The 27711-nt window shown below is 42.5% G+C and overlaps 1 protein-coding gene across 3 annotated transcripts; it reads right to left on the bottom strand.

Moving 5' to 3' along the window:
* Nucleotides 1–617: 617 nt before the first annotated feature.
* Nucleotides 618–27352, bottom strand: CAPN9 (calpain 9). 3 transcript variants are annotated; one of them, XM_050314305.1, is made up of 20 exons: nt 27140–27352; nt 22529–22598; nt 21971–22089; nt 21235–21368; nt 20438–20606; nt 18831–18914; nt 18487–18572; nt 16343–16420; nt 12499–12659; nt 11466–11623; nt 10620–10828; nt 9948–9984; nt 8362–8442; nt 7792–7849; nt 7148–7212; nt 4727–4795; nt 3282–3360; nt 2525–2641; nt 1429–1487; nt 618–644 (listed from the first exon to the last, which is right to left on the bottom strand). In XM_050314305.1, the coding sequence occupies exons 1-20, from the start codon at nt 27350–27352 to the stop codon at nt 618–620; spliced, it is 2073 nt and encodes a 690-aa protein (XP_050170262.1). The 3 variants fall into 3 exon arrangements, with proteins under 3 accessions (XP_050170262.1, XP_050170263.1, XP_050170264.1); XM_050314306.1 differs by lacking the exon at nt 16343–16420; XM_050314307.1 differs by lacking the exons at nt 21971–22089; nt 22529–22598.
* Between the last annotated feature and the right edge of the window lie 359 nt (nt 27353–27711).

Below are 27711 nucleotides of genomic sequence, written 5' to 3'. Positions count from 1 at the left end.
TGAATGTCAAATCTTAGCTCCAGCATCCTTCTAAGGAAGTGTGGACCAGGGACTTTTGTCAGAACTATTCAAAGGTGAGTTTTCATCCATACATTCCCTAATCTTCCTCTGCACACAGTTCACCCCTGTGTACTGTTCACTGAAATTCATACAGCTACAACAGGGTACTTGTTATGCAGCCACACAGTATGCCTGGAAATAAATTCCAAACTGAGCAAAGTTTTGTGCAGTTTTTATTTTCAAAAGAACCTTACAGCAAACTGTAGCCAAGCAGCAATAAAGATTTTTAATCACTGTAGTCTGTGCTGTGCTGAAAGTGAATACAATCCTATTTTATAAAACCCTGTGCTCACTCAGGAACATCAGTTTCAGTCAGCTTGAGAACCATGTGTGCCCCATCCCAGTGATAAATCCAGTATCAGGCTCTACCAAAAACAAAACCATGTGATCTGTTGAACTCATCAACAGGGCTGGAGACCAGAAAGAGTGGGCAGCATGCATGTTCCTCTGCATGAAATCTCCTGGTAAAGTTTGCATATAATGGGGACCTCAGCTGTTGGGGCAGAAGTCTCAGCAGCAATGTTGCAAGAAACTCCCGGCATCCAAGTCAGACTTCTTCAGATGTTCATTGCCAGATTGATGAACTAATAGCAGAAGAGAGATCAATTTTACAATAAATTATTTCAGGCCCTTCTCTCTCCCCATCTCTTTCACCAAATTAGAGACATTCAAAAGCAGTGCCTTTCTCTGAACTGACCCCATGCAGGGAAAAGGAGACACCTCAGCCAGCATTTACTTCTGTGTTTGGAAGGAAGGAGGCAGAGCTCTCCAAGTACTAGATGCTGGTAACAGCAGTGATTTTGTTTGCATTCCAGCAGTCCACACAGGCTCCCACATTTCTTTTGCCTGGAAATTTATAGTGTCTCACCCCAGGAAGCTCTGAGTTAGTAAAATGAGAGATGGGTCACACGCAACAGGGAGACAAAGAGAGCACAAGAAAATAAGAAACCTATGCTGAGCTCTGTACGAGAAGCAGATGATGGATATGCACAGGACAGGCTGATATGAAGTCCTAGGGGATTCAGGGAGAGTGAAAGACCCCCCCATTCCCCATCTGCTCCTTCCCTTTTCCCCCACTGAAACCTAGCAGCTAAGGAAGTAAAAAAAGCAGAGAATCTAGAAAGGGACACGGGAAGCTGTCAATATGCCACAGGGCAAGGAAGGAAGGAAATAGCATGGAGGAGATGTAATAAGTGTGTGGGAGGTAAAATTCCAGCCCTGCTGAAATCTATGGCTGATACCCCCTCCACTCTCACAGACACAGATGTCACCTGAAGTGTCATGCAGAAATACTCCAGTTCTTAGAAGAGGACAAAGCTCTAGAGAAACCCCATCATTTTGTCAGTGTTTATGAATCTGTGTTCATACCTCGCCTATATTCAGGTTAATGAACTCCTTGTTTTTCACACTCAGTGCTTGGAATACTCCTGAAATGAAAAACAGGACACCAGTGCTATAAATACACCTCATTCATATTCATACACGAGCTCTCCATCCCACAACGATGAGTGGCCATGCCAAGGAGAGGAAAGGCCTGGCACAAAGACGGATTGCTGAGGATTGCTTGGTGCTGGTAGTTGCTCTGACAAAGTAAGTCCTTGCAAGAGGAAATGTCTTGCTTACTTAAGGCCTTTGAGTAAGTCTCACCTCAGGACTTTTCTGGAAGAGGTGTCCTGAATTTACTAAACAGTCAGATTTAGATGATTCTCCAAAATGAAGCCAAGCAATTTTCATTTCTTTATATATCTTATTTAACTTTTATCTCTCAGTAGCTTAATACTTCTATTGCTACAGATTGAATCAGAAAGTAAAGAGAAGAACCAAACAAAAAAAAAGAATCAGTCAAGAAAGTTGACTTTGCTTGTAATAGAGTGAGTTGTGTTTTATTTGAATTTGGAGCCACAATAATGATCACTTCAGCATATATCCAGCCATTTTACCTATCTCTACTACTGCTGCTCCGGAATGAGAGTGACTCTGTGCACAAATGAACTGAGACCTAAAGTGCCTTGAAATGTACAGGGAAACATATCTGCAGCCAAAAGGGGACAAGTTACCTAAAAGGTACAGGAGAGACCTGCCCAAGTGCATGCCAATTGTCTCTTTGCATGAGGCACAAGAAATATTTGAACCTTGAACTTCTGTGATCCCAAATTAAGCTCTCGAGTGAGCCACAAGAAGGGCTATAACATGGACTTTACCAGCATTCTTCACATGCCTTCTACATTACTGCAGAGTTTGTGAAGCAAGCTCTATTCACATGGGGAAATTTTTCATTAGCAGCAGAACATTTTTCACTTTACAGGAGAAAAGCCATCCTAAAAGCAAATGCTAAACAGAGCTCCTTTCTGTTAGTCATGTACACACTTCATCTTGGATATTTTGCAACACGCTGAACACCAGCCGAAAGTGGAACTTTTTTTCTTTCAAAGGGGAAGGAATTCCAGAGGAAGAAGATACTCACGACTTGCATTCTCTAGGCGAATTAAGCAGTTCAGAAAATCATCAAATTCAATCTGGAACTGTTCGTCTGAGTACCGGAGGACAATGAGCTGCAGCAGGTAGTTGTTGAGTTGGTATCCTTCCCAAAGACACACGCACAGAGAAAAAGTGAGCAAGCTTGTAGGCTGGGGGGAATCTAAAGATCTCTGTTAACTAATCTTGAAAATCAGTTAGTGGGAGAATACTCTGTGGCACACATCCATCCGGAAAACAATCTGACCACAAAGGTCTTTAAGCTTGCAATGAGTAATAAACTCTGAACAAGAAATTTTGCAATCAGTGCAGTTTCTTGGCCGTTCACGTTGTGATGTATAAAAGACCATTCTGTCCTCTTGAAATTTGGAGGGATTTCTGCAAAACTATGTGCTTTAATAAAAATAACTTGGGATGAAATATCAATTCAGTGAGTGCTCTTCATAACAAGCATCTTACTCACTATTCCTTCAGCTCTTGAGGGTAGATGGACTGTAAAGTGGCTTGTTTCAGGGTATAACCCTGCACATGTGCAGCCCTGTTGAGATTAACAGAGCTCAAGATTGCCCTGACTGACCGCCCTGCAGGACTGGGGATACCTGGGCTAACATTAGTCCACTCAATGTGTCCAGGTCCTCTCTGGGGTTTAAACGTCCCCTGTGTTCAGGAGCACCTTGCCTTGTAATGGAATTCTGTTCCCTTCACCTACATCTGATCTGCCAGATAAAATTCAGTGCTTGTCTTACCTGCAGCTTTAAGAGCACCACGAAGCTCGTAAGAGGACATGGAGCCAGATTTATCAAAGTCAAATTGAAGAAAGATACTCTGTTATGAAAGGAGCACATGGGAAGGTCAGTATTAGAATATGAAAGGGAGCACAGATATGGCATGGAAAGGCAAGGTGTTTCTCTCTAACTGCGCAGTACAAGCATTTAAGAAAGCTGACAAGACTTTGGTCTAGATCCAGTCTGATTTTATAACTGAGGAGCAAATCTCAGTCCCAGTTCTCTTTGTCATATGAATAGGCTGTTGCGTCTTTAAAAAGTTCTGCCAAATCCAAGTGTTGAAAAATAATGAGTTGCTCTTCATTAAAAATCCCATGATTTTAAAAAAAGTGATGTTATCTGGAAAGAATCTATTTTTCTGACAAATTCTCTTAATCTCCTTTGAAGTTTTTCTCCATAATTCTGAACACTGGAGACAAACTGTTTACCATGAAGTTAAGATTGTCACTTACTCATTTGCTTCTAGGTATAAAAGATCTGAATAGCCCCATTCATGGTACTACCAAGACAACTAGTCAAACAGTTGGAATTTTGATCTAAATTTTAAAAGATTTTTAAGCTGGAGTTAAATTACATCCTTTCAATGAGACAACAAATACGACTCTCCTTTGGAATATGAGTTATTTAGAGCTGTCATCACATTCAGACTAAAATTTTCCAGCAAATATACTTTCAAATCTTCCTACAGGACCCAAGGATTTCTCAAGCTCCCTTGTTAAAAAACAATATGTCCTTTGTTGAAAGACATGGGACACAGAAAAAGCGTTTACCTTCTCTGATGGGCTAGACAAGAAGTAAAGAACTGCATATTTTGAATGCTTTGGTGAAGCACAAATTCAGAAAAACCTATTCATGGCCATAAGGAAACAATTATGATGTCTTTATTTGAATATTCAGTCTGTGGCCTGATTCTGCAGGCCTACTTATTCTCACTGCCATATACAGTGAAAATGTGTTTAAAATTAGAATCAACACTTGCCCAGACTTCGGTACAGTTGACTCCTGAGAGATCAGTAATGAAAATGCAGTGACTTAGGAAATTACTGTTTCCACTAGTCATGAATCATCACTTTCTTCTTCTGTACAACAACAGTAATGGAAACTCCTCCAGTTTCATTTTGACTGGCTTGCTTATTAAGTGTCCATTGCATTCTTTATCCCAAACATAGTTGATTTGCTTACAAAAATCTTTGTTATTTCCAGAAAACCATTATGATTTAGCATTAGGGAAAGTTAAGAATGTCTTTGACTATCCAAAACAAGCCCCCATGCTTTTAAAACATTTATGTTAAAATTCATGGCTTGTAAACACTCCTGTCTCCATTTTTGCCTGCACATACATAATAAACTATTCAGGAAGTAACTCATGAAATGGAGAAACAAATACAATGAATAATGTCACCTACTATCCACTTCTTCATTTTTTCCCAGAAAACTTTGAACTCACTGAATTCCAGTTTCCCATTGCCACTGGTCTGGCAATCTGAACTAAGGAAAAAGACTTGTTATATGAAGGTCCAAATTCTGTCTGAACTTGTCAGCAAGTTGTCCCTTCAAGCCAAAAACGCTGACTGGAAAGCCTACGGTGCTGCTGAAATTGGTACTGGGATTTCTCATGAGGTACAGCTCCAGCAGTTTCAGTCATGGCTGTGGCTGTGATACTTGAGGAACATTATGTGATATAAAAACACAGCTGAGTAATTCAGACTTCAGAGGAGGAAGAAAGACAGATTGTTCCAAGGCAAGAACAGCTTTGGATGTAAATGGGATATAAATGATTCAGAGAATTAAATTACCTGATTAAAACAAATTGCTACTGTACCCAAAGGGGTTAGTCAACCAATGTGCTATTCAGTATTTTTATCAAGAAACCAGGCTCTGTTGCAATGGCTCAACCAAAAATTAATGGGAGTAGTGGGGTAAGGCTGGTGACATCTAGTCCTTATGACCTGAAATAAATGTCTGTATAGCAATTCTGAGAGGTAGTGATTAGATCTGCCTGGCCTTCCCCCTTCCTGAAGCGTGAGTGACTTGTTTTACTGAGTTACTGATATCCCCCAAGCAGAGTTCACTTGCAGCATGGGGCATCTGCTCTGAAATGCTAAATAAGGAATGGACCCATTCCACCTCCCTTTTCCATCTTGCCAGGACAAAGCCCTTGCTCAGATGGACACTAGCTCAGCAAGCATTCACAAAAGTCAAAACATGCCAAGCAGTGTCTAGCTAATGCCTGCTGTTATTAGAGCATCTACACTGGTGACATTATTGAGGGCACCTACAGATCCCAAGAACATTATCACTTCTGCAAAGGCTCTGTCTTTTTACCCAGCCAGGCTTTTCTTCTTGGGAGTCATGTGGAACTCTGTCCCTGCTCCTCACTGCAACATGGTGACTGTTGCCAAGGAATTCGGTAGCGTGTGACACAGAGGAGACTCTGCCAACATTGACTTGGGTTTGCATTTGTCCTTGTGCTCCAAATAGCATGTCCAGAATGGGGTGGTTGTGTCTGCATTCCTTGTGCTTCCAGAGCAGAGGAAGAGACACCTCCCCATTTGTTCAAAACTATGCAGAAATTTGCTTGGAAGCATTGCAAATCATGGAAACTATTTAGTTATATCCTAAATAGTAAACCTAGGACTCCTGCCATGCTCCTGGGTCAAGTGCAGACCCTGGCTCTGTGCCAATACCATGTAAGGATGAGAGGTGAACATGGACCAGCTCCCTTCTGAGGCTTGGTTTTTAAAGGAGGAAATTTAGGACTGGTCCTCTGTTTCTCACTGCATGTGCAGGGTGATGGGTCTGTACTGAATTTTAATACTGCAGACATAGCTTTAACAGGATAAAGTTTTGCCTGTTTTGATTTTCTACTAGAAATGTTCGAGAGGATGTTACCTCTGTCACGGACTGGAGCAACAAAATCAAAAGATAAGAACATCTCACCTGAACAAGCAAGACCTAAACCAAATATTAAGATACTTGCTTTGTTAGGACTGTATCTCTTTTGTCTCATGTGTGACAAAATTGTTTATTAGGAAAGCATACTGCAAAAATAGCTGTACCTGAGGAGAAGCCATATTAAGCAAACTCAATAGGCACCAGAACATTACAAAGGACGACTCTGGTGGGGAAGTACCAGGGCTGTGATTCATCTCATGTAATGTCTGAGCAGTCATTTAGCATCCCTCAGTTAGGTACACCCAGAACAAGTAATTACACCATCCTTTTTGCTATCTACAAAGGCAGTCTAGAAAGCTAGCTTAGATGTAGACACCTACACCACAAATGCCTAAATTTGGACAGATAACTCTCGCCCACATGTCTGTTTCCTGAAGTCCCAGGATCTAGCTGAAAGACGAGATTTTCCAGTTTTAAGACTAGTTGTCAAAAAGCCAGAGTTTTGGTATCAGCAATTCTGAACACTCGGCTGAACCTTAATTTCTGACCCATAACTTACATGCACAACTCTGTCTGGTAATTTAACTCTCCAGACAACAGACTTTTCTTATGTCTTCAAGGCATTTTTCAAATAAACCACAGCTTGAAAAAGTGCACTGTTCTATACAGAAGTAACTTGAGATCTACTTCTAAAGGTGCTCAACATTAAAGCACCTGCATCTAAGTCTGCAGCAGGAAACTGTCTTGAAACTGCTAACCCCAAATTTACAAAATAAAAATCAAGATATAACTTTCACATAGGTTTTTTTTCCTTTGGATAATGTTCTGCCTTGACATTATCAAATTTGTCTCTGATACCCATGACAGGTAATGCTATGGACAACTACACTCAGTATTCATTTAGCCTCACAAGCACTTATTTGAAAGGATACATCCATAAGAGAAATGATATTTCGGCATGAAATGAGACTTAAGTTCTTGAATTTGATGTTCTTTGCTGAAAAAGAACAATAATAGGAAAGCAGTCATTGGGCAAAGATGTCTTTTATGAATTGAAAGTAGAAAACAGGGTTCATGAGCAGAGATAGCTGACTATTAGTCCTCAATGTGGGAGGACCTGTGCACTGGAAGATGAAGGCAGCTCTCACTACAGAGAAGTCATAGCCCAGACAGAAGATGTATTTACTGAAGACATGACAGGAAATACTGTCCTTGTTCTGTAAATCAGGAGTTGAAGTTTAGAGAGTAACAGATTTCCCGTTGTACAAAGGACCTGTAGTAGGGTCATGAACTACGTCGAGGTCTTAAAAGTTGCAGCCCAGTCAGCGCCTGCCTCTCCCAGCAGAGCAGTAGTGCAGCAGAGAGCTGGCCTCACTGAGCTGACATGGATCTTCCTGGAGGCAGGGCAAGCTTATGGTTAGATCACAAACCAGATGTTTTCCTGGCTCTGCCCTGGCTGGCTGAAGGACATCAGGCAGGGGTTGTAACACAGCCTTTATTTTTCTATTTGCAAATGAATTTAACGGCAGCTTTTATAAAGTTCTAAGCCCCTAACTTAGAAGTTATCAGCACTTACTTTTCTTTAGTACAGCATTCAGAACATACTCAAGTTCTTCTGCAGATATCTCCATGTCCTAACATAAAAAAAAAAAAAGAAAGAAAGTGAAGCATCTGTTACTTGAATGTTTCTGTAATCAGACATACCAAAAACCTCAGAAACACAAACATCACCCATCTGTACTTCATTGTAACTCAGGAAAAGAAAACCATACAAAACCCAGAAAAGGCTAAAAACTGAAGAACTGGCAAATTCCATGGAGTGCTGCTGTTCATAAAGTCTGTCTGTAGGAGATCTCAAGCAAGAACTGATGATTCAAAGAAAACTCAACTGCAGCTGAACATTAAACCAGGTAGGTTCCCTCAGAATTTGAGTTCTAGATTTGGTCATCCTGCTTGCTCACCAGGGACTGCACCCTTCTCCATCTACACATAAGGCATGGTGACATCTGGTGCCCAAATAACACACTACAGTTAAACATACTCCTCCCAAAAAAATGTCATTTTTTTTCACCTGGTGCTGTGTGGGAGCTGAAGCATTTCCCTTCTTTCTACATCTTGTTCTGACCCACAAGGGTTGTGCACTCACCTTTCCTGCAATTTGCTCAAACAGTGCCCGGAACTGTTTTTCTTCTTCAGTTTCTTCTGGGCTTGGTGTTGGGTGCAGAGGCTGCAACACCAACCACACAGGTTATTTTCAGAATTATAAAACATGACATTTCTCCTGCACATAGCCTCTCTGTGCATTGGACCATAGTACATCTTAAAATAAGGGTACTCATGATCCTGAATGTCTCTAGATCTGAGGCCTCCCAACCATCTAGCTGCCCAGGAAGAGTCTCACCCCCTTGTTCCCTTCACCTGGGTAAGTGTGTAGTGTGCCACTGCCTTGGCCATATCAAAAACAAGAGCACCCATCCTGGAAAACACCTCTCCTCTCATCCCACTCCTGCACCATTCTGTTTCCCTGGTCCTCCAACAACCACAGCTCTACTGAGTTCTCTCCAGTGGCATCATCCTGGGACCTCTCATCCTTCTTGAGAGCACCAGCCAGAGAAGGCTGTACTTCAGTATATTAATTCAGCACCATCCTGAGCCTTGAAATGCTTTCAGCTGGTTGCCAGCTGAGTGCCTCAGTGCAGTTGCGAGACCGTGGAGTCCAGGCTTCAGTCCACACCAATGAGCACAGATATGGAATAGTGTACAGTCACTGCTATGGTTGGGGTGACCATGTGGACAGAGAGAGGAAAAAGAAGGCAACAGCACAGCACAGGGGGCAAAGAATCAAGCTTTGTTTTCTCTACCCATAGAAGATACAACATGGGCGCTATTTAGCGCACTCTAGAATTGCCCTGGTGACACTGCTTGGATGCTCACACATTTTATGACTGTATGTATGTTCCCCACTTCCTTATACTCAAGTTAGGATGCAGTCCCCTAATGACACTGGGGCGAGTGAACAGAATTATTGTGCCACTGAACACAGCCCTGAGATCCCAGAAATGAAGATGCACTTGTTTAGCTGGTCCCTGGAGGAGAGTTTTACTAAAGAGAGACAAACGGGATCTTGGCTTAGCTTGTTTCCATGGAAAGGCACACCACAATTAATGCTTTATTTGCAGGGATAGTCTTAAACAGGGGCTGACTCAGACTCAGCTACAATTACTGCTCAGGAGGCAGACCAAGCCATTCAAAACCAAAAAGAATTCATTCATTTCAGTAGGCACGTTCATGTGTAAGCATTCCCTCTCAAGCCCTGAAGATATGGAGACGTAAAATAAAGTTATTTGTATACAAAAAGAAGGTGGGTCTGTGGACATTCTCTTGTTTCTTATTTTTTCATAATAAACAAAATTTTAAAAGATGTGAACAGCCATGTGCCTCCCCGGTGCTAACGGGTGTGCTTTCACTGCACATGTGGTGGCTGACACCCACCTCTAGTGCTGGCTGACACCGACTGCCTTGAAGTGGATGCAGAAGGCTAACAATTATGACTTTGATTGTTACAGCTCTTTTACCATACTCAGCAGAGCTGAATGTTTCAGTGACATATACAAAAAAGACAATTGTGTAACATTCCTCTGAAATGAACATGTTTTAGCCAAAGACAGTAAAAGCAATGTATGCCGGCTTCTGCTGAGCTATTCTCTTGCTATTTTCAGTCTGTAGACTTACCTCAGGGAGATCAATGGCAACATTTTCATCTAGATCCCTGGAGAAAACAAAACCTTATTTGGTATATGGATACATTCAACATCTGCTTGGGGTAGAAGCTTGCTTATTACATTTTCCAGAGGTAAATAATAAAACCGCTTCTTTTACTGAACAGGTTCAGTTTAGATAAAAGTCATCAGAAAATCAGACTTTCGCACTGTTTATATTTTAATATAAACCCTTTCAGCAGGACTCAGAGGGGGCATGGCTGTACATGTTGTCTGCTAAAGAATTAATATAATTCTTTATTCATTGTGAACACACTTTTTCCTCAACACCCTTTTGTAATATAAAATTGTCCTTTGGACATACTCTGGGAGGAGACAAAGAGGAAGTAAACCCTGCTGCATTCACAAATTCCCAAACAGTATCAGGCAACTAGTAACGCTTCTCTGTCAAGCTTACAGCAGATTCACCATGGCATGCCCTATTTCCCTACCTCCTAAACTTCTCTGAAAAAAAAGTCAAGTTTAGCAAAAATGGGCCAATGCAGAAAACCCCCAAGCCATCAGGAGCTTGCCATGCCAGGTCTCTGCTGTAGGGCTGGGTGCCCAGCAGCCAGACTCTCCCCAGCAGCCACCAATCCCATGTGCAGGGGAGCACTGGAGGGCCCAGGGCCTGCTGCTGACTTACTCAGTGATGGCCTTCTTCTCAGAGAAAATCCTCAGGCAGAAATCTGCCTCCTGGTGCGGTTCAAATGTGGTTGGAATAAGAATGTAATCACCTGGTGGCAGCTTGAATCGGTTGGATACTTCCCTTAAATTAATGTAGGTTTTACTCCTGGCCTTGGAGGGGTGGTACCTGAAGAAGTCTTTGCCCAAGTGTCCATCTCTGCCAGGGCTCTAGGAGGAGAAAACAGGTAGCGTTGCACTGGTCAGGGTGAGCTGGAGGTTACACTTGCCCCTTTCCTAATCACAAAGCCAAACTGCCTGACACTCACTCCCCACTGCGATCCTGACTCTCATCCCTTCAACCAGGTGCTCAGAGCAATGTAGCTCCCACCTTATGGCAAGGACCTATTACCAGTGTGCTTTCCCACCCAGAAGGCAGTCTCAGATGACTTTGGGATACTGTCTTTCTACTTGTTCATTCCCTGTTGTTAAATGTCATTGTCCCACACAGGACTTCACAGAGCAGTAACAACAGATTTGTCAATCTCAGTCTCACTCGGTGACAGGCATCCTTGTGTGTGATGTGCCCCAAGAGGCTCAGAAGCAGCAGTATCCCCTCTCTGTGAGCCAGGCAAGGGGATAACAGAATCACGGGTCTGAGGAGTCTATGCTGGGATCCCATGGCCCCATACAGACTCCTAAATCCTTCTCTGAGAGGACTCCATCCTCCATGGGGCTTGATGTCACTGAGAAGATTATTCTAAGAGCAAGGGCCCTAAAAATACATGATGACTGACAGGGATAAAAATCCAGAGAAAGACTCGAATGCCAATAATGTGGCTACTGCACTGTAAAAGCAATAGAGCACCTCATATATAGAGTAGCCAATGGTTAGCATTTCAGCACCAAGCTTCTTGAGTTTGCGGCGATCCTTTTGCATCAGGGCTGCTATGAATGTGCAGTCATCTTGTCCATCGTCTCTCTCTGTCAAATGTAGCTTGATTTGTGGATTTGTCCAGAAAGTCTCTGCCAATGTAAAGAACACCAGAGATTTTTTTGCCTCAAGAATAATAAACCACCATGACTTAAAAAAAAAAAAAAAAAAAGACCAAAAAAAAGATGAAAAAAGACAATTAAGCTGAGGTTTCACTCAAACTTAGTTTTTCCATTAGCTATCATGCTTCTTTCCACTAAGCTTTGCAGAAAATAAGGCAAATCCCAAAGTTCTTCATTGAACTAGGTGTAGAAAAGATTTTACGCCAAGTGCTTTATTAAGTTACCATGGTTTAAATAACATTGTCAGATGGGATTTTGTTAAAAGTATATAGCTACAATGATTCCACAGTGCTGTTGCCAGTTTGCAGCAACACAGTTCAGATCCAAGACAGTGCTTTAGAGCCACATAAATCTGTTGGCAGAGCTGGATTTTTTGTCTCATTTTACACTTACTGCTGCAGTTGAACTGACTTATTTGGACCTAGTCCTGCTCATGCAAATGTCAATGAGAGGTAAATCAGATCCAATGAGCTTGAGAACAAAGAAAGCAACTCTTGTACTGCAAAATCTCAAGTGGGACTGAATGAACATTTATCCCTCTACTCATTGCCAGTGTGCTTATTCAAATCAGCCAGTCATAAAGCCCATGGTTTGAGTTTCCTCATTCCCGGTTTGTTCATCCAAGTCATCCAATCATAGGAGGTGGAATGGTCTTATCTTTAAAGTACAGTGCTCTTAAAGCCCATGGTTTGAGTTTCCTCATTTGTCCCTTTGGCTGGATCCTGCTGGTTAAGATTCAACTGGCCTGCACCCACAGTTCTGGTGATGGTGTAACTGGAGAGGTAGCTGAGGGTGGGGAAGGACTTCAGTGCCTGCTTCTCATTTTCAAACTACTGTCTACCTACCTAGAAAATTTCTACATCCTCCTGCAGTGGATCCCCGGACCCAGCTCCCCTGGTGGATGGTCACTTCCCACTTGTGGGCAGTGTTGTCTTCCAGGGCATCTGGAGTCAGGTTGCAGATCTCAACTTTATCAAAATGCACTTTGAAGTCTTCAAATTTCATCCTGAGCGAAAGACATGGAAAGGAACAGGCAGTCATTCATTTCATTGAAGGATGTTGGTGGAAATATTTACTCCCTGGAGTCCCAGGGGGGCCAGGTCACCAGCTCGTGTAGAGTAGTTGTGGTGACCATGGATATATGCCAGTGTACAGCAGGAGAAAAACTAGCTTTCACTCACTGTGGTGTAAAACATAGGCACCCTTTTTGTCTGCACCTCTTACACCTTTCTTTTTACACTATAACTCTTTTGATTTTATTCAGTTACAATTGAGTTTAAGATGAAATGGATGTGACACTGCCACAAAAGTTATTCCACCAACACCATCCTGGCCTCAATGGCTGCACTTGTGTAGCTGATTACCCAACCAAAGAATATTAAACGTGCAGGAACTAAGTCTTCAAACAATGATAGCACTAAAAGGGTCACATGTGATGGATTAGTCAAGCCATGGTATGATTATTGGTCTGCACTGCAATTAAAGTAATGTTTGGATCTCTGCTAAGGTTCCTAGGTTCAAACTGTTCACCCTCACCTCCTTTATGGGAACCTAGGGCCTTGTCCTAGGCAAAAACATATACCAAATATGACAGATAAAGTTTGTTTGGGCTTGAGAAATGGCTCCAACCCGCCCTTGAAGGTGGCATAGATACTGCTGCCTACTACTGTGTCACTAAGATTACACTACATATATTTTATACCCAAGGTGGAGACATATACATGGCCATGGGAAGGAGGAAGCAAATGTCACAATATGGGTAGTTTTGAGCTGCTAGGCTGGGCTGGTTGAAACTAGCCTGCTCAGCATGCCAAGAAGCAGATAAGCCATGTGATTTTATCTAGCAGGTAAAAGGGCAAAAAGATACCAACAGTCCTGCTGGCCAAGGAGCCTGGTTCAGGACTGAGCAAACAGCCAAGAGAAGGGACAGCCAGAGACAGGCACCACTGGGCACGGTGCACAGCCATGGAACAGAGGCAAAAGGAACAGAGCAGCAAAGCTATCTGAGACACAGCAGATTGCATGATTTGCACTATAAGGACAGGAGGATCATAAGCTATAAGCCTGAGGGCAGCCTTGCTAGACTGAACTTCACTTTGTAAATGAGCAGAGGTATTGGGCCCTCCTGAGGGCAATTTGGTATCCAGATGTGTTCTCTGCTCTGAATTGCTATCTATAAGAACTCCTGTATCTCCATGGACTATAGAAATAACATACAGAAATCAATCTCCCCATTAACAAACTTCTATAACTACACTTTTTGTCCTGTGGGTGTTACCTAACATCAAAATGAAGTAGCAAGAGAGCAGAAGCCCCCCAAGAGCAGAGTTTATCAGCAGCAGTGGCAGATATGACCCAGCTAGCCCAAGTGCAGCTCATCAAACATGGCCAGTTCCATTTTTCTTCCTCACAAGAAACAGATGCCTGTGGTGGTATTAATTTATACCTGCTATGAACCATTTTACAACTTTGTTTTGGTGTGGGAAGAAACAGCAGGGTTTGCTTTCCTCAGCTCTGTCCTCTTTCTTGTCAGTGATTCCCATGTATGGCCTTAGGCACACCTAATTCTCACTTTGATGCTCAGTACACTAAAGAAGGGCAGCATAGCAAAATCTGTCTCTAAGTGGTTCTATTTCCCTTTCTGGGCTCTTTGGAAATCTGCTGCAAAGCAGATGAAGGAGTGGCACTCTAAACATTAGATTGGTTGTCTAAGAGGTAAAACACCTGTTCTGACTTCTCTAGAGCTGTTCTAGAGGGTTCATACTTACGAAGGGAAGACTCCAACTCTCTGATTTCAGGAGGGAAGGGACTAGGGTGAGTGAGAAGCTGATTTCTTCGCCAACAGCAAGACACTTCTTTGCGTCTGTTACAAGCACCTGGACAAGACTGATCTGAACTGCCAATACGTAGCCAAAATATCTTTGGGGTAGTTAATGAGGTCAGAAGGCCTTAAGCATGTTATTATGAAGATTTTCTTCAGTTCTTACAAATCCAAACTAAAAAAGGGGCAAAAGGTCTTATCAGACTACGTTTCCTGCCTTGACTGACTTATCCCATGCAAGATCAGTGTCACGTCATCTGAGTGTTGTCAGTCAACACAACAAGGCAGCACAGTTGTAGAGGAATACATGTTCTTCTCTTTCCTCACTTATCCAAAGTCTTTATGGGAAGCCTGATGGGGAAATCATCAAGGTGTGGCTTAGAGAGGGCAAAGAGGCAAACACTCCTTAGAGAAACACACAGAAGTCAAAAAGCATTAAGAAAAATAAGTCTGATGGACAGGGTGGAGAGTTTAGCTGGTATTGCACTTGCCTGACTGGTTTTGGAAGCATTTCTTATCTTTTGCATATGATTTTTGTCCACTTAATCCCTTCAGTGCAAATTTCAGTCCCAATGGCTTTTGTTTCTGATTTGAATGGCTGAGATGCAGGATGAAAGCCAGCACTTGTCTGGGTAGCTGAAACTCATACATTTTTATTTGCCTTCTGAGGATTTACTTAACTATCAGCTTAGCTCCATTGAATAGAGGACTTTTTCACGAATTTCATTGCCCATTTGATGCCTACTTGCACACTTTTACCTCCATTACACAGTCAGGCTTTAAATTATGCCCTGTATTGAGAGACTTGCAGGAATTATTTGGGTTCCATGTAAAGTCTTTGTCTCCTTTTCATTCACCCCATAAGCTCTAGCTGTAGTCAGGTCAAAAACAGATGAAAAAACCCAAAACCCAAACAAACCCAAAAGCTTTTTGGAAAGACTGGAAATGCCCTATTGCATTTGCAATGTCAGTAACAAAATAACTCAAAATATCGTATATAAAAATATAGTAATGGAGCAGCCACTAGGCTTCCCTCCCTCCAGACCTATCAAAGTTTGGGATAGCTCTTATGTGCTACAATATAGGACTTAATGTGCTATATTGTCTATCTCAAATAACTTTTCAGGCCTTTAGTTGAACTTTGGTCTAACTTGCAGGAAAAATCTGGAATAGCAGCACTGCATACCTCTCTAGATTTACTTCTGTGTAAAAGAGATGAGCATCTGGTCCTAGAAAATGTGATAAGACACACTGTCAGTAGCGCACAGTGAGGTTGATACAGCAGGGGACCATGTGCAAGTCAGCCATCTGCTCTGTCTGAGATCATGAATTTGGCATGAAGAACACTTCACACTTCTAAAGCAATTTCCACCATGTTGTGAGGGTCTTTTCCCTTTCATTTCATCTTTTCTTCAATTTTTCCATTATTTCACACATATCTTGGTGTTCTTTTACTTTCTGCAATGAGTAGTATTGCTTCTCAGGACTCCCTTTTCTTCCAGTGTATGCCTAGCATCAACCCTGAAGGCATTTCATAGTTGATATAATACAATACAATGCTCCCTTCTCTATAGCCGGACTTTGTTCATAGGAAGGATTTAAAGGGTGTTTACATTCATGGGAGACACACAGTATTTGAAATATACTAATGCCATTAACTAAACTGAGCTTAGAAGACTTTTGTTATTAAAACAGATACGGGCACACATAAAACACACAGAAAACAAAGTGAGCATTCTACCTGCCCTCTCAGACAGAAACTTAGGCAGAATTTTCCTCACACAGAGACTTCTTCCTTATTGCTTGTTTTGGCCACTTGCACCTTGATTTCTGACTAGAGTCACATACTTTAAAAATCCGTGGCTTACCAGAACTCTCCATCATCCCGTGCTGCCTGAGATAGGCGTCTCTGCTCTGACGGGCTGACTGAACGCCACTCTGGAGAGCTGCAAGAAAACAAACCCAAGCTTTACTACAGGTAGGTGGCAATTAGTTTTCCCTGGCTCAGAATGACTGTTTGGGCATAAAAGCAGGCTGTTCTTCTTCCAAACATATTTTATTTGTAGAGTTTACAAATTTATGAGGCTTCCCAATCCTGCTGGCACTCATGGTCACAGAGACGCAACTAAATGTAGCTGGACCAGGTCAAAGATCCCAATGCTCCTCCAGAATGGTCATAACATTACTTATTGCCTGCTCTCAGAACTGGGACTGCTGTCAGATGTTCAGGTTGGATACAACAGGGCTAATCACAAATCTCAAGATTTTGGTAAGCCACACCCCTCCAACACCCCTCCAACACCAGTTGTGGTAGATCAAAACCGAAAAAAAAAAAAAACTGATAAAGCTTTTTTGAAAAAAACCAGAAGTGCCCTACTACATTTCCAACCTGACATAACAAACAGGGAGTAGCAGGCACCTTGCGTTGAGGTTTTTAATGTCAGCAACCACTGCAAAATGTTAATACACTTTCCTGTATTGACCTGCAAGCCCCTCTGCATCTTAAGCTCCAGAAAGCCTCCCAAGTGCAGAGTCAGAGCTCTGCTTTGCAGAGACAGTCTTTTCAATAAACAGCACAAATTGCCAGATGCCTGTCCTGATCATAACCTCTATGTCTTTTTCAGATTTAAGCAGTCACTATATATGCCAATTATCCATATTTTTCTTCAGGATAACAAAGAATCAGAGCTGATGTGGACATATTTCATTTATTTCTGAGTCATGCTAAGGACAGGGACATTCAAAGTAGTCCCACAGATGACTACATGTCTCAGCAATATTAAAGGGCCAGACAGGTTATGGCTCCTCTCCTCTGCATCTGTGTGAATAAAACAAACTTCAGTAGAAGAAAATGAAGCGAAAATGAAACCACGCTTATATGCAAAAATACATTGTAAAGTGTATGTTGGGGAGGAATTTAGTGCAGTTTTTATTATTTTTTTTTTTTTTTAAATTTTGTATTGTTTGCCCTTTGCTTAGCTTTGGAAGTAAAACTAGACTGGTTTTCAGACTAATCCTGCTGTGTGTTTTTGTGTCCTTTCACATGCGTACCACATGGATTAGGTCTCATTTAATGGTCATATATTATTATTTATAAGTAGCAACCTTGCAGGTTTCTGCTTGTACCTGATGTGTTTAGAAAACCCAAATAGTAAATGCAATTAGAGACTCATAAGCTGTTTAGAGGGGGTAATACAATATCAGTTTCAGGTTATTTGCAGTAGGACACAAAGTATGGATGTTGTGTTACGAGTACTACAGCAGCAGGCTTGTAAAAAAATAAACAAAAAGATCACTCCAAATGTGTAACTTTTAGAATTGATGTGAGGATAGAATACTCTTTTTCCAGAAGATTTTGGTACAAGGAGAGAGAGTTTCACTTAGAAAGGCTTCCTGCCTAAAAGGTAACTTCCTCAAAGGCAGTTTCAATGCTTTCCCTTCCCCTGCATTCCAAGGGAAGCTCTCAGTCCCTCTGATATGTGAGAGGACAGAGACAATGCTTACAGAAATGCAACAGGGCTGCTGCGGCCTGGGGCGAGTCGGAGGGGGGGCCAGCAATGATAAAGCCGGCAGCAAACAGGAGGTTGGCCTTTCCATTGAGGCCTGGTGCTGCCTGTAGCACTGAGAGATTTTTGTAACTTTTTAGTGTCCTGGCCTCCAAAATAAACCTTTCTGAATCCTTTCCCCTGCCTTGGCATTTCTGGGGAAAGTACTGCATATATTTCACCTTACAATGGGGAGTCTATTAAAATTAACTTATCTCATTTGTACTAATGCACAATTTGTGCTAATGCTAGGTTTTTGGAGCTAAACAACCTTGCCAGTATCCCTGTGTTGAACTGCCTTGAAAATGCTGAGGGAGACATGTTAGACTGGCAGTAATACTGTTATGCATGTGCAAACTCTTGATTTAATTTTCAGTGGAATAGCTGGGGCTGCAGAAAACTATCTGTGGAGCAGAAGCCAGGATTTGGCCTTTGTGATGCCGGAGTGTATGGGATGACACACGCACTTGTCACTCCAAGGACCGTTCCACTCGACCTGTCCCCAGGGGTTCCTTATCCTTATGAGCTGCACTGGCCGGCCCCGATAGCTCACCTGAGGAAGAAGGAAATAGAGAAAACATCAAATGTCAGTATTTGGGGAGTAGGACTTCCCCAGTGTGTAGGGGCTGGGCAAGCTGGTGTTAACAGCTGGGCAAAAGGTGCAGACTGCCACAGGAGATGTGGGAGGGAAAGATGGATGGGAATTTAGGTAACTTCCCCAGCATGACTTCCCCTGTCACCTGAGGCTGGGGAGACGCTCCCTTATCTTTTCCCTAGGTCTCTCCTTGCCCCCCCACACTGCTGAACGTACCTCTTCGATGCCAGTCACAGAGTAAGCGTGGCCCTTTATGAGGCCAAAGGGGGTTCGGGCTTCTGATTCGGCAGCACTGCTGGTCTGAAATATGAGAAAAAAAAAAGTGAATCTCTCTCTTCAGAGTGAGATTGCAACTGGTGCCACCTGGTCCTTTTCAAGCAGCAGGTGGGAGGTCAGTGGCTAACCAGTACTAGGAGCAGGAAACCTGTCTTTCTGCTCAGTGCAGGCAGTGACGGTGAAATGATGCCCTTTTAGGAAATGATACGGGGTTTTTTAAGCATTGTTTACTCAGAGCAAAAATTAGGTGGTTCCAGGGTGGAATTCCTTCTCTGCCCCATGATTTTGTTTCAGAATCATCTACATTCCCAGGATCTCAGTCTTAACTCCCATTCAAATATAGTTTGTGTCAGCTAAGGGATGGCAAAAAGTGCTCTCAGACTGAGATCAGGTGTTGATATGGTCTCAATTCTTGTAAAAAGACATTGATGGACAGTGATGATAGTTAAGGGTCCCATCAGCCTGCTGAGTATCACACTCTCTCTCTAGCCCAATAAATATTTAACTAGTCTTTGCAAGAAGCAAAGCTTCTTCCGGAGAAAAAGTGAAACTCAAATCAGAAACCACTGAAGCCCAAAGCTGAGGGCACAGTCTTGAGTGAAAAAGTGAGTTTGTGGAAAAGTCGTCCTTTCAATCAGGCAGACAATGGGTTTGAAACAACAGGCCTCCTTCTGCCTGACCGTATTTTCAATGATGAGGCTTTTGGTCAGAGGGCAAATGAAAGCCTCTCTCCTTCTACTCCAGCCTGGGCACTTCCCTTGCCTTTGTTACAAGGATCCGAAAGGAAATGAAACATTTTGTGCTTGGTGGGAATGTGCCTTTGCTCCGAAACCATTTTCTCCAGTTGCTCATTCTGGTGAAGAAACCTGGCACACATTTGTTTCTGAAATGCCTTTCCCGCTGAGCACAGTCAGCAAGAACAGAAACTCTTGCTGTTGAGCAGCTCAAATATGTTTTACCAGAAAGCCAGGGACATGCAGACAGCTCCTTTTGGTCTGTCATGCCGGCATAACCTATGCAGATACTACCCACTGGCAACCTTTTTTCTGTGAAAGCTGGAGGTTTTAGTCACTGGAGTGATAAAACTGAAATACTCTAAGACACAGATTTTGTTTACAAACAAACAGACTGATCCCAAAAGTCGTGGGGACTTGAGGGAACTCAAGACAAGTATTGCAGAGTTCAAGGCTGAAAAATCCCCCAATTTTGTAGTCTCTGGAACCAGTAAGCCCTCAAAAAACTATGGCAAATTTTAATTCTAAGTGACCAAATCAGTGAGAAAATAAAGTTCACTCCCACCAAGTGCTAATACTCATGTCATTATTACCTTAAATATACTGGACATCACCTACTGAAAAGAGGTTAGTTTTTTCTTTTCTTTTGAAAAATTATACTAAGGACTACATTAATATTACATATTTACCAGTTCATACCTATTATTGGAAGAGTTAAGTCCATATGCATCTACTTTTCATGAACTTAAACAGCCTTTAAAAAGCAGAGTTTTTAAACACAAAAACCTGAAAACTAAACTGTTTCTTACTTACATCAATAGAGCAGCCCACCATTGAGCCTCTTTTCAGGGCTTTTTCTAGGATTTCATAGAAATTGTCAGGAGCCGCCTTAACATCATACATTTCTCCTATACCTCCAGTGAAATCCTCCATGGCTTCTATTGTACTGCCGCCTTTCAGAGCCTCATAGCTGCCATTCAACCTGGAAAACATACTCTGACTGTGACAACTGCTTCCAAAACCTTGAAGATACCTATGCTTGAGAGTATTCTTGCATTGTGTAAAATTGCAGCAATGGCACTGAAGTCAAAATAAGTATCCTAGAATGCACCCAGGATACATGAGAGGAGTATTAGGATCATTCTGCATTCCTTTTTAGAAGCATTTTTAATTCATCCAGTTCCCCATATTGTTAAAGTCTGGGGCTTCTCTTTCTTTAGTGTGAGTTGTCTGGTTGGCAAGGACTGAATATTACTGTGTGTCAGATGCGTCAGTGGCTTGCTACCTGCCAAAGAATTTAAAAATGCAAAGTTAGCCAGAACAATCAATTGAGGTCTCAGCAGAGACTCAAATGGCAGGATTCAGGCTTTCATTCAATGCTATTGCTATCAGCTAGGTTGTATTTAATAATGTGCTGGAAGTTGGAGCAGCTCACGAGAGATAGACATCTTTAGATCAGGGCAGTAGAAAATGTAAACCACCTGTTTCAAAATAATAAAAATAATGATAAAAAGCTGGTTAAAAACTGTTCACTAGAATTGCGAATAGCATATGAACAGATTGTAAATAATGTATGTACAAATAAAATCTGTTTGTGCAGTGTGACTTACTTGGCATAGGCTTTCTCTAGTAAGGCACTCCAAAATTCATTGAGATCAGCTGAGTGCAGGAAAACCAAGCGGCCTTTGAAGGTGGGTAATCGGTCATCAATCACGACATCTAGCCACTCGTTGTGCTGCCAGAACTGTTTAGAAAGGATGGGGCATCAGTTTGCTGAAATATGTCATTTTTTGAGCACAGGATTCTGGGGCCCCAGTATTTCTAACTGTAAGTTAGGCTTGATTAGAAGACATATGTAAATCCTCTGTTCCCACTCTACTAGGCTAGGCTGCTCTCTAGGAAGGGTCATCTATTTTAAGAAAAGACTAAGACTAGAAGTGTAGACCTGTACTGCAGCTCCCTGTCAGGTTAGCATCACTCATGTAGCTACAGAAGTGTTCACCACATGATTTAAGACACCTTTAAGACACACACATATTAGAGATCCCTGTTCAACTCCTTTCAGGACTGATATCCTAAGTGAGGTTTGTGAGCCCAGGAAATGTGAAATGATTTCTAAAGCCATGTATCTCTGCACAGAGCAGGAGTGTGTGTGTGTGTGCCTGTGGGAGGCTGATGTATCCCTTACATTGTTTCTTGAAATATGAACCACAGCCTAAGCTCAGCAATCCATACTTTTTCAATGTACTTACTTTTTCTCTGTAGTATCTGGCAAACCCACGACAAAATAAACCACGACATGTAATGATGGAAATGTGTTTATGCTGTGCCAGATATTCATCCTACCTGGAAGTGAAATATTCCAGCATAATCTGGCCCAAATTTTTGATCCAGTGGCACCACTCTTGCTAGTGTTTTTTCATTCAGTGTGAGAGAAGCTATGGCTGCTAAAAGCCAGCAGTCACCTGTGAATTGAGAAGGAAAAAAAAAACCCCTCATTTTCTTCCCTTCAAGAAGAGAAGAGGCGAGAGGAGATGTTATGGCAGTTAACTACCACACCCCTTGAAATCTAGAAGACAGCCCACTTGCCCCCAGAAAAGGTGTCCCTGCCTGGTCAGGGCAGACTGTGCTTCAGTCTGGAGGTGATGGTAGACAAAAGGCTCCCTTGGCCTCACAGTACCCTCAAGTGGACATCCTTCCCTGATCTTGAATCCCACTACTCCAAGACAATCCCTGGCAGGGATGCGAGGGAACAATCAAAACGCAGCCATGGGCCAGGTGAGCATGGGCAGTATCTCCAGCCTCACTGCTCCCATCAGTTCAGGAGGGACAACATGCCCTCATGTGGGATGATATTCCTCCTGCTCCTCATGACAGGTAAGCATTCCAGGGGGGAACACTCACCAAGATCCCCTTGGCAAATGTCAGTTCTTGTGGCTCCTCCAAGGATAAACTTGGGGTCTTTGACAATTTCCTGCAACAGTGAGAGAGAGACACAGAAATTACTTAGAACGTGACGGGAAAATAGCACCACCACTCTAAGCCCAGACTTGCACCAGTGCTGACAAACCCTACATGCCACATGAGCTATATTATCCTGCAGCAGTGTAGACGCCACAAAGAACTAGATGGGGAATCTTTGCTAATTAATTGCAGTGTATAGCAATTAAAAAATCAACTATCCTCATTTTTTCATAATTAGTTGGCTGCTAATGAAAGGCTGGCATTCTTTATTAATCTGTAGGCAATTGTTAAAATATCATAGCACAAACTGGTCCAGAAGCTTGATGTTAGGTTACAACCCTGGTTAACAGGGCTTTTTGTTAGCTCGCTTCCCCCCAGTGGCTGGAAAAACTGCAACTGGCAATTTACTTTTAATTGAATTATTAAGCCTTTTATTTACTTGCACATAACATCTGGAACATACAGTGTCTGACAACCATGAGACAATTTCCTCCTCAAATAAGCAAACAACAAAGGCAGACTTCAGCCTTGTTAATTCTTAGGAGGAGCTAATGCTACCCACCCTTGTGTGCTCAGAGGTCAGAGAAAGACTCTCTGGTGGCACTAAAGGAATTCTCAAGCACTCATTTAACCATTTTAATTCAATTAGTACACTACAGCTGGATAGAAAAATTACAGTGATAAACCAATAAATGTGGCATTCCTCTCTTCTCCCTTCTCCCATGAATTGTAAATTGAATTTAATTGATTGAACTAAATAGAAAACGGCAGAGGAGAGTACCTACTACATTACTAGAGGAATATGCCTGCAGTTAATCAGTCTGGCCTATACATTTTTGCAGACCCTCTGGCATGAAGCAGACCCTTCTGCCTAAGCAGCAAATAAAACACATTAATGAGAAGGGAAAAACAGAATGACACATTCAGTCATTTAATCCCTGCATTTGCCTAGATGAAACTGAACTGCTTTTAGTTCACATCACTGTATTTTGTCTGCCTATAGGGCAGAGTATTAATAGTCTTGTTCAGCTTCCTGCACTTATCACTGAAGCACCTGCTGCTAGTCACTGCTGGAGCTGAGGCACTCTCCATAGTGAAGCAGCACTGCTCCTGAGAAGCTCACTGTGCAGAGGCAACATTCAGGAGGAAGCTGGTTTGCATAGCTTTTGTTTGTCTTTGCTGGGGAGGAGGTGGTGGCCAGGTTGTGCACCGGCCACAGGTGCCCCAGGGAGGAGGTACTACAGAACGTCATATCCTCAGACTGTGGAGTAAAGAGAAATCAAACAACAGCTCCTCCTTACCTGGCCCACCTGCTTGTTAAATACACTCAGTCTTGTTGAGACTGGACATGAACAATAAAAAGCATAGCTCATTGCCTTTAGATGTTGATATAGCAATGCCTGAAAAAGTAGCTGGTCTTCAATAACATACCTTGTTTTAGCACCATTACTCCCAGGAGACCTAATTCTCACAGCAAGTAATGTATTTAGCTGTTACCAAGAAACTCAGTGTGTTAGCAAGGGACAAGATAGAAAACCTTTCCACTGACATAGGTCTGAACATTGGATTCATGACTCATTGCTCATTACACATCTCTGCAACAGACATATGGGAAAAATGTTTTGAACCTCATATGTCTAGAGCAAAGAAAAATAATTTTAAAAAGTCAATAAAAAGGAATTGGAAGGATTTTAACTGGACCTGTGCCACATTCTCTACTACAGAAAAGCAAACATACTCTACAGTTTTTGAGTGGATACTGGAAAAATAACATTAATTTTAAAGGGATTTTCAGACTGGATGGTGTAATAATGTATCAGGGCTTTCAGTAAGCTAAAAGACAAAACCCAGAGGTGGATCTTACAGTCACACACAGCATACAGTAATTCAAGGATTCACTTGGACAAGGATATTGCCTAAAAGTAGGGACATGCAGTCGTTAGAGAGATGCAACACAGTGACCCAAGACTATCCTGATGCTACATCAAAGCTGTGTTTCTTTATACTCAAAAGAAAACAAACTGCACTGCCTGGTCCTATCTCACATTGGTGGAGGGAGTGCATAGAGACCTGAAACAGGCTGGGGGTGAAGCTGTTTAGGTGGTTTCTGTGATTACATTTCTCTGCTTGGTTCTAAAATGTCATACCAGTTGCCCATGGCTGTTCATATTAGGAATATTTCTTCCTTACTTCCTCCTGTAGACCATAAACTCATTTGATATGGGTAAAACCCATTTGTCCTTCTATTTTGGGGTTGGGTTTTTTTCATTCTTCAATTTATATGTCTAACTCTCCCAGACACTGAGCTGTTGAATTCATCCCACAGCTGAATTTAGATAGAAAGTAAGAAAGAAAAAAGGGAAGGAGAAAGGGGAAATATAATAAGAAAAGGGTCTTCTGTTCTGCAAATTATTCTAAAATTTGATAAGGTACAGTTTCAAAGGTTTAATTTGTAATGAAAAGGGATTGCTAAACGAAATCATTAAATTTCTGAATTTCTGAATCTTAGAGCACTTAAGATCTATGTAGAAAGTCAAATATTCATCTGGTGCAGATTCCTGCATTTTGCTGGTTGCAGTGGGAGATTCACAGATTATGACTAGCTGAGGGTCTTGTTCATGCTGTATACAAACATGCATACCTAGATCTATGTATGTCAAAATAATGAGAAAGCCTTCTCTACTCTCATTACTGAAGATTAAACTCCAACAGATTGTAGATCAGAGGATTTACGCTATTTGTCCCTGAAATTACCTGCATGTATTGTACTATGCTCCACCCAAGCTGCTGTAAAATACTGGCAGGAGAGGCAGTAAAAACCAGCCACCGTGAAAGGCAGTTTGAATGCAGATACCCTACACAGAGGCCATGCTCGTGTGCTCACCCTCTCCAGCTCCAGGCCTACATCCCACTTGCAAAGTAAAACGTGTAAACTGGAATTGTGTTGTTTTGGTGCTGGTCTTGATGGATAATAGAGACGAAACTGATTTAGCTTAAATGCTGAGGAGCCAGAGAAGAGCATAACTAATACCCTGTCCTTACACATCCTCTCGGCCTCCCCTGAGTTTTATTTCTCACTGTGCAGCTCACAAAAGTGTGTGGTGGGAATTGGAGTGTAAAGGCAGATGCCATGTCAGGTAACTCACTCATCCTGGAAATGCTTCCAGTTCAGCATACAGAGATCCTGAAGACAGACCGTTCTCCACTACCCTTGGGTACCATATACATGGGCACACAAGCTCTCAACCACTCTTAGTCATATCTTACATGAAAGTTTAACTATTGTGAAGCCCAAAATGGAAAAAAAGACAAACTAGCAGCTGGCCAGAACGGATGGCCAAAGGATAACTATTCTTTACGATTTATTGTTGCAGGCACTTGCATTTTTGATGCCCCACAGCACTCCAGAGTTACCACACCCAAAGTATCTCACCCTCACAGTAGTCTTCCTGGTGGGAGGGGCAGCCCCATAGCCCACCTGGCTTTTGGAGCACAGATAGGTAAAGCAGGCAGCAATGCCTGTGGGGGCTGCACTTGCCGCGTGTAGGGATCTCGTATTTTTTTTGTAACTGAAACTTGTCCAGGAGTAATAGCTTTAATTCTGCTCTGTAGTGGCACTGTGTTAACTAGCAAATGCTGAGGCATTTGAATGTCTATCACTGTGGATTAAGATAAGCCAAAATTTAAACCCTTCCTTAAGCTTATTTTATTATTTTTCTCCCTTGGCATCAGTGTCGCCAAAGGAAAGTTTTCTACTAAGGAAGAACCTTTCAGATTATGAAAAAAGAGAGAATGAACATCAGTCATTATCAAGAAATTGAAATGTTGCCACAGATTTTCTGTAGTTATTAGTTACAGAGTGAAGTGGGGAGAAGGAACCTGGAATGATGCTGAGTTTGTGATCTGAGAGCATGGGACTAGTGACGCTTCAGGCTCTCACTGTATTATTAATGACTGTTATGCAAGATGCATTAAGAGATACTCATTGAGCCCTTGGCTACTGCTGAATGGCTCAGTAACCATGGCATGTATTCGTAATCTCTCAGTGTTTCCTGATGAAAAGTGAGTAAGTAAGTGTAAGACTCATACTCTAAAAACTAAAAGGTTTGAATTTTTTTAAGTTTAAACTTAATTATGAATTTCTTACATTTACAACGCTGAGTTTTACAAAGTTAAAACATCATCATAACGTATTTTACCCTTAATTCCTTGCATGTCCTCTTATTGTCATCTTTTGTTTGGCAATAATGTAAGAGAGAAGGCTGACTATGAGTTGTTTATGCATGCACATAAATACACATGCATAAGTGTGTCTATACAAAGACCTACACCTGAAAAATGGGGAGCAGCTTTCCAGCCCTCTCAATCCTGCAGCTCGAGCTCTTTGTGAATGATATCCCAACGCTGTGCCACTGTCCTGAGATGGGAAGGGTTCCCCCCCAACACTTCACCTCCACATCTCCCTGAACCTTCCACACATTTGGCGCAATCCTGAAGCGCAGTGGTGCCTGACTTCTGGCAGGGGGTAGGGAGAGAACACGGCATACTCACCCCAGGCCTCTTCCAGATGAAGGGAATTGGTGGGTTTTCGCTGAAGAAGAGCGAGGAGTTGCAGGCGGGGAAGTCGGAGTCCTCGAAGAGGACCCCCCTGCGCAGGCACTCCTGCTTCAGCTCCTCGTAGCTCTTCCCCGAGCTGTGGGTGGGACGCGCAGCCCCGGGCAGCGCAGCTGGCCTCGGCTTCGAGCTCTGGTACAGGTAGGGCATGTCTCCCTCCTTCTACTTGCCAGGGAGAGCCCGGAGAGCCAAGGCTTAGCTGGTGGTGGGGAGAGACTGAGGAGGCGAGCAGGAGGAAAAAGAGAGGGGAGCAAAAATACCTAAAGTGCCTCGTGAAGCGACAGTGGGAGGAAAGGACTGTGGGGTGGGGGAGCCGGCAATATCCCCCAGTCCCTCCTCCGTTGCACCTCCTTGAACTGCTGCTGTATGAGACTGACTTCTCGGCTGCTCTGCACAACAGCAGAGACAAACACCCTGAAAGCAAACAAGGAGGGAAAGCAACTGGTCCCGGCCACCCTGGGAGCGGCCAGGAGGTGCCCCGTCCTCCGCAGGGCAGAGCCACTGTGCTT

The sequence above is a fragment of the Myiozetetes cayanensis genome, unplaced genomic scaffold (assembly GCF_022539395.1).
Source record: "Myiozetetes cayanensis isolate MyiCay16 unplaced genomic scaffold, myiCay2020 scf2-11, whole genome shotgun sequence".
Classification (NCBI taxonomy): Eukaryota; Metazoa; Chordata; class Aves; order Passeriformes; family Tyrannidae; genus Myiozetetes; species Myiozetetes cayanensis.
Note: the sequence above shows the minus strand (reverse complement) of the source record. Positions and strands in the feature narration are given on the sequence as shown.

Excerpts from the sequence above, each read along its gene's own strand:
- CAPN9 (XM_050314305.1), bottom strand. The coding sequence starts at position 27,352 with ATGCCCTACCTGTACCAGAGCTCGAAGCCGAGGCCAGCTGCGCTGCCC. Across the intron at positions 18,573-18,830 it reads CTGTGACTGGCATCGAAGAG|GTGAGCTATCGGGGCCGGCC; the intron begins GTACGTTCAGCA and ends CTTCTTCCTCAG. Across the intron at positions 7,213-7,791 it reads GAATGCTGTACTAAAGAAAA|CAAAGAACATCAAATTCAAG; the intron begins GTAAGTGCTGAT and ends GTTCTTTTTCAG.